General features: G+C 38.4%; 1 protein-coding gene across 1 annotated transcript; it reads right to left on the bottom strand.

Annotated features, from left to right (window-relative positions):
- Window positions 1–589: 589 nt before the first annotated feature.
- LOC145776092 (uncharacterized) lies at window positions 590–6,259 on the bottom strand. The gene is made up of 6 exons (XM_082587497.1): window positions 6,227–6,259; window positions 5,825–6,012; window positions 5,166–5,297; window positions 4,349–4,749; window positions 1,859–4,111; window positions 590–1,389 (listed from the first exon to the last, which is right to left on the bottom strand). Exons 1-6 carry the CDS (start codon window positions 6,257–6,259, stop codon window positions 1,091–1,093), a joined length of 3,306 nt encoding a protein of 1,101 aa, XP_082443623.1. The 3' UTR covers window positions 590–1,090.
- Between the last annotated feature and the right edge of the window lie 770 nt (window positions 6,260–7,029).

Below are 7,029 nucleotides of genomic sequence, written 5' to 3'. Positions count from 1 at the left end.
CTGTATCCTGCATTGCGGGAAAGCGGACTTGAGCGCTATGCATCGGTGTAGCCTACGCCTTCCAACGTACACCTGACCCACGCTGCAGCCGACTGCAATGTCTGTTTCCGGTTGTCTACTCTACTTATGACTTAAATTTGGTAATTGGTACTACCCATTACTCGAAATCGATCACTGGGTAGAGGCAATTATCGTAAAGTTTCTTGCCCAGAGAAACAACAGCAAGTGCGGGTGGCTGGAGTCGAACATGCAGGCTCTCGACTGCAAGCCCAACGCGCTAACCACTCGGCCACTGCTGCCTGACTCGGCCACTGCTGCCACTGCTGCCGACTCCTTTATTCTTTCGCCCACTTGGGGAAGCCCTTCAACTCTGAAATCATCTCGGCTCCAAATACAGCTACCTCTAAAGCCTATGTCAAAGCTACTGTAAATAGATGTTAATTTTAATTAAAGGATCCTTTGGGATTTAGTTTAATTACATAAACTTAGCACATTTGGAAACTGGTTTATTTCAGTTTGAACTGGTTACCTGATTTGTCAGACATTTTTAATATAGAAATAGTGCGCTGAAGGCGAAGGTATCTTATTTACGTTGTCTCTTTATTTTAAAAAATGCTAAAAGCTGTGATACTTCACTATTTTTAATACAAAAAAAGTGTTAACAAATTAAACAGAAAGAGTAAATATACGATTTTCAACAAAACGAAGCGAAGTATGAACTTTTGTTCTGCAGTCTACAGGATCGATAAAAGAAAGTGTACAGTACGTGGCTTGTCACAATCCCAATTTCTCAAATATATTTGAACATTTAATAGATAATAATCTTTTTAAAACATCTACTGTAGTTTGTGTAATATAAACGGATATTTGTAGTTGTATACAGTTGTATACATCAAAATATTTTTCTAATGATGGCGATTTCAACTACGAATGTGTTCATTGTAAACCAGTTAAAATAATTTAAACATAGTTGCATTAAATGCAGCTTATTTGTTTTTCAAGCTATAGCGACTTCCAAGGCTTTGTTGCACCTTTAGAATCAATTATTTTCTTTGTGAACTGATCACAGAGAACTAATGAGCTGGAGTGTTTATTTAGAAGGTGAGTTGTAGTACCGCCAACCAACATAAAGTAATGTGCCGACAATCCCTAAAATAGCAACAGCACGTAGCACAACTTTGGAACGGTCGTTTGCTTCATCATCGTTTTTCGCTTTGGACTTTCGGCACAAGAATCTAGGGGTAGATTCTTGCATGGCTCTTTGTATGATGTCAGTTACGTCATCTTCTTCCGGGTCTTCGTCGGTTTTTGACAGTTTCTCCCGTTTGGTTTTACGTACGCGAGCACTCAAAAGAGCTACTTCGCTTATTGCCCGAACAAATTGGTTACCTAAAACACATAAAGTAGGCTCCTAAGGTGATAAGACACAATGGGTAGGTTCAGCTACTGGAGCTTGTAATATTCTTCTCGTGGACAAAGTCGAATGGGAAAAGTCCGTTTGCGTCACTTCATGGCAAATTTATCATAATAAGCTTGTTTTAATTATTAGACTTACAGTAGCCTACGGCTTTTCCTTGCATTTGCCGATCTTTATTTTATCTTGCTTTATATAAAATAACATTAACCATTGCGATAGAATAGCAAAATGACTGAGTTGAGTAAGTCAAGCACCAAACAAAAGCAAGAATTTGAGTTCAAATCTATGCAATCTCAAGTATGAACACTTAACAAGTAGGCTACAAAAAGTATCTCATAAACAAGTTTACCATACAAAAGTACGCAATAGGCTATTAATCGTTTAATAACTATATTTTCAAATTTATACAAGATAAATTGAAAGAAGGGAAAGTAAACTCACTTCTCCGTTGTCTCAAAACATCGTCACTAGGAAACCAATCAACAGCGCTTCTCCTGGTCTGTTCGTTGACAGATGGCTCTTCATCTTGTTCGTCTGCTGGAGATTGGAAAGCAGTGCTTTGGTGATCTTGTTTTTCTTCACTCACCGGCAATAAAGTTTTGTGACTGAATTCAAACATTTCTGCAGATTTCCCATTTAACAACGAAGGTGCCACATCTTCATTACTTTCAGAAGGACTATCTGAAGATAGTTCGTCGTTGTTTGGTGTTTTTAATGCCTCAAGTAACTCAGGTTGATCCCTTTCCTGCTTGAGTATTGATAAATTCTGTGAGTTAATTTCAGAAAAATATGCATCTTCAGAAGGTGGAATCTTTTCTCCTCCGACATGCGGCAATGCATTAAAATCGTTTTGTGGTCTAATGTCTGACTGCAGGCCTTTACTGTTCTTATCAGAACTTTCAAGTAAATCTTTTTGGACAGAATTCGGTAAACATTGATTGGGCTGCAAGTTTTCTAATTCTACTGAGACATGTTTAACAATAGGTGCGGACAAGTGAGACAAAATATCCAGGTTACTTTGCCATGCTGTATCAAAACATTCTGAGTCCGATACATCATTAAATGTTGTTATTTGCGGAGATTGTTTAATTTCTGAATTCTCTGTGTCGCTGGAAAATGTACCGTCATCATCAAAATCACTGTAATCTGTCATTCCTGAGACTACGCTTTCAATACAAGATCGGTCTGTTTCCAACATCGACATAAAAACACCAGATTCTGGCTTTTTGTTTAGCTCAACATTGCAAGCAGCAGAAACTGTAGTCTCTTTTTCTGAGTTATCCTGCTCTTCAGAAACCTGGTAGGTAATGGTAAAAAATGATTCTGTAGACGATGACCTCACTGGAAGATGAGAATCGAAATGATTGCCTTCATCATCACAATGATCTAAGTCTCCAGTAGAAAACGATCTTGTTACGGGAACAACGTCTTCAACCACGCATTTTATAACTTGGAAGTGAGATGAATGTCTTGTGAACACATCCGCCTGTTGTTGTTCTGCAGTTGATGTTTCTGTATCTCTGCTTATGTCATCTGCCATACTGAAGTTATCAGGGTGTCTGGCCGAATCTGTTAAATTTAAGACGCTGTCACCATAATTTCTTTCTTTAACTTGTATGTTTAGCTCAGTTCGATAGCAATGCTTTTCTGTAAGCCATTTCACAGACGTGTGGGTTACTGTTAGGCTGTTAGGCACATTGCTTTGGCGTTTTGCTTGCTGTTTGTCCTGTGTGACTTCCAACTTCTGAAGTAATTTTACTTTGTGCAATTGCTCCTGACTTGTTTTTTGTGAAGCACCTGACATAATCACTCTTGTTTGACATTTTTCACAAGTTTTAATGTCATCATGTTCTGGCAATGCAATCAAACTGATCTTTTTATTCGCCTTTAAATTTCCTAACACATCATCAAAGTTTTGAAAACATGCATCAGACGAAGTTGTTTCCTGATTTTTAGAAAATTTTGGCAATGATTTTATCTGTTTCTTTTCTTTAATTAAAGCAACCGTGGCATCTTCTAAAGCAAAGCTGACTATACTTTGAGCTAAAGCACGTGCAAACACTTCAAGAGCGCCCGGGTTAACGTTTTCAATAAGGCTTATCAATCTATTGACATCATTGCGAGATAAGCCAAGGCTGCTGTGGTTTTCAATGACAAACTTTATCACATCTTGCGTCATGCTTCCTCTGGATTCAGGTGTCCACGAAGTTAGCATGTCATTGAAATACTGTAATTGCTGGTGACTTTCCAATGACTTTTTGTTGTTTGACAAGTCTGTATTGTCATTAGTATCTGTGTTTTCATTCACTTCACGTCCGCAAGCGTTATTCTTAGGAGCGATTGAGATGTGCTTTATATTGGAATGACGTTTTGTGGTAAAACACGGTTTGTGTGCTTTCAGCGGCGAATTGCTTGATATTAATGCAGTGACTTCGTTAGTCGAAGTTGTTTCAGGTGCGTTTGGTAAACAACTTGGTTGAGAAGCATGTGATGTCGAAATTACAGATTTAGTGGTAATTTTGATGGGTTTTGGGTTTGGGAAAATTCTCTCACTGCCAAGACGACTTGAGTTATTCTTGGCAGGTAAAGATGCTGCAGTATTAGACGCTTCTTTTGTCACCGCTTCAATATTTAAATTTTTGGTGTCTTGATCACTGACCTTCTGTTTCTGATTTTCTTTGTTTGTGGTACAATCTACAATCGTAGGAAGTTTTTTTAAATCTGGGTTTTTTAAATGGGTTTGTTGCGTTGAAGCTGAAAAAAAAACATCCTCTTCATATGTGGAATCCACTGGCGAAGAAAAGTTAAGTTTACAAACCCTACGCTCTCTATGTCTTGAAAGTTCCTTCAATTTTCGTTGTGGTGTCAAAATCAATTTAGTCAGTTCTGTTTTATTTTTTGTTGTTTGATCTTGCTCGTTTTCATTTTTACTTTTGTCACTTTCGATGGAAGATACTTGGGAGTGCATAGACATGTTGCTGTCAGTACGATCGATTGAAGACTGGGATACGCGACCTGTAATACTTTCATTTTCACACTCGTCTACATAGGTAGCATTTGAAATTTCGAAGCTGCTTAGCCTTGATAATGAAGGTGTTGTTTCGCTTTGACCCGATTGATCTTGCTTGCTGTATTTGAAGTATCGTTTTACTGATTCAGGCACAGCTCTGGGACGACCTAGCCTTTCGCTTTGAGCAGCGTACAATGAAAGAAGATGAGTGGATGATCGCGCAAACTGACGAGATGAGCTCAAAGACCACGTGCTCCCGCTCGTGCTACCGCTGGGCATGTGTAATGAAACCGAACTCATCCATCGTCTTGGGCTTGTATATCTAAAATGGAAAATAGAAATTACATGTCTTCAATAGCCCAGCAAATTTGTGCAATATGTACTATAGCTGCTGGTTGGATAAAGCATATTTTCGTACACAAATCAACTTCATTTGCAATGACTTTGCTTTGATAACTAGTGTGGTGAAAAGAAAGTTAGCACCGTACAAAAACATCGCCATCCCATTTAAATATTAAGACCATTTGTAAGAAGGAATTAGCATTTTGTAGAGTTTGATTGAAACGTTTCAGCATCTTGACGCAAATTCCGTAAGCTGCAGGATATTGAATTTAAAATAATACTAAGTAGCTTACAACATGTTAATCGCTTCTGACATTATATAAAAAAAAACTATTTGTTGGTATCAACTTTCAGCATAAAAAAAAACTTGTTTGAATGTACTGTACAATAACGTACGCAGAAGGTGATGACTTTGAAGAAGAATCACTCGGTTTCCTATTAATTTCGTCTTTATTGCTTTTTGTGTCCAGCATCAAGTCCAAAGTAATGTTGTAACATTGACTGCAGATTTGAAGAGACGGCAGATACCTTAATATTAATTATTGACATGTTAGTGAAGCATTGAAGGTTCCACCTAAGCGTATGCATGAGCAGTTAAAGTATAAGCAACTAAGCCTGCATGTAACTTAATGACAATTTCCAATCAGCCGCGCAGATGTAGAAGCACAGTCGAATGCAGTACAGTTGCTAGGGGGTTCCTGGAGTACATTTAGACCCTGGCCTGGGATAATTTTGGGAACCCTCAACCTTTCAAGGGGGGCTGGGAACTTGATGAAACCATATGTTTTTTGGATATAGTGCGTTTTTCTTAAAAGGGTCTTGATTTGGGTTCGAGAATCTCATTGGTTCCGGGCCCAAATGATCTTCGTAAAGGTCCTGGTCGAATGCATTGATCTAACAAGCAACATAAAGCTAACTTACATGAAGCCTTGACCTGTAATGTAATCCAAACCCAGGCTACCGTACAATATAAGCGAAAACACAGTAATTTCTATTTAACACACAGCCATGGCGACACAGCCTACAACCAACACGTCAATAGTAAAATATTTTACCGGTTGGTCGGAACTGAGCTATCAAAAAAGTTTCTCCACATTCGCGGAAGAGGACGAAGCCGAGTTCCGTGTGTTTTCTCGACGTGAAAAGGAGCGCAGCATCCACCACTTCCTCCAAATATCATGCCGCTCGTTAGCTTCTCAAAATGAGAAAAGCACAGAGTATCACCTCTCTGCAGGTTACCTCGCTGAAAAAATAGGTGTTATCGTTATATTTGTTACTCATAAATGCCACAGCATATCTGTGACAGATAGCCAAACAAAATAACAGATATATCACATAAGGTGATATCACGATATAAATTGGCCAATAAAAAATAAAAAACAAGACTACAGCATCTTTAAAGGTTAGTAGGGTTGTTGGATAAAACGTATATGTTGATCGATGGTGTGCATAATTACCTTTAGCAGTCTTGGTTCAGTAATTTCAGTCATGTCTTCATTTTTTTCTTGGCAACAACACGGCGCATTTAAATCACTGAGATTCTCGCAGAGAACACAAGTAAAAAGTTGGGCACAAAAGTGATTGTTCATTTCTACAGTATTTTGCAACTATTTTTGTGCTGATATTCTTATTGAAGATAATGCACAGATACAGTATTTTTCTCCGCAGTCAGTAACACTAAAATCTGTGTGAACCTATAACAAGTTTTCAAAATACCGTATAGCATAATTATTGAATTTGAAAGCAAACTTGTTAAGTTAATCGTTGAGTATGTGATATATCCATTCTTGGATGGAAACCCACCCAGCAAAACACGTTACTTCGCGCAGAAGCGTAGCCAGGAATTATGAAAAGGGGGAGTTGACGCCGGCTGGCGAAGCCCGACGGCGTTTTTGCCAAAGGCGACACCCAGCGGCGGGGGGTCTGGGGGCCTCCACCAGAAATTTTTGAAAAATTACTTTGAATTTGTTGCATTCTGAGAGCATTTTAAACAAAAATGTGGGTATAAATATTTCTGTAACATGGTGCTGTCCGGTGGCATGGTAAAAGGATAAGATCATGTTTTCTTGGGCATATTTCGGAAATAAAGCTAAGTCTAAATGTTTTCTTGTTGCTAATTCTTGGCTGAGTTATTTGAATGTTTGGTATTGGCAAAACTCGCTCTTTTAATGCAGTTTCGTTTAAAATTAGGCAAACTTTGTTTTAGAGGCATAGAGACTGAAAGCATCATTCTCAATATCATGACGTCACATGTGTGCCA

Source organism: Aplidium turbinatum, chromosome 8, assembly GCF_918807975.1.
Source record: "Aplidium turbinatum chromosome 8, kaAplTurb1.1, whole genome shotgun sequence".
NCBI lineage: Eukaryota > Metazoa > Chordata > Ascidiacea > Aplousobranchia > Polyclinidae > Aplidium > Aplidium turbinatum.
Note: the sequence above shows the minus strand (reverse complement) of the source record. Positions and strands in the feature narration are given on the sequence as shown.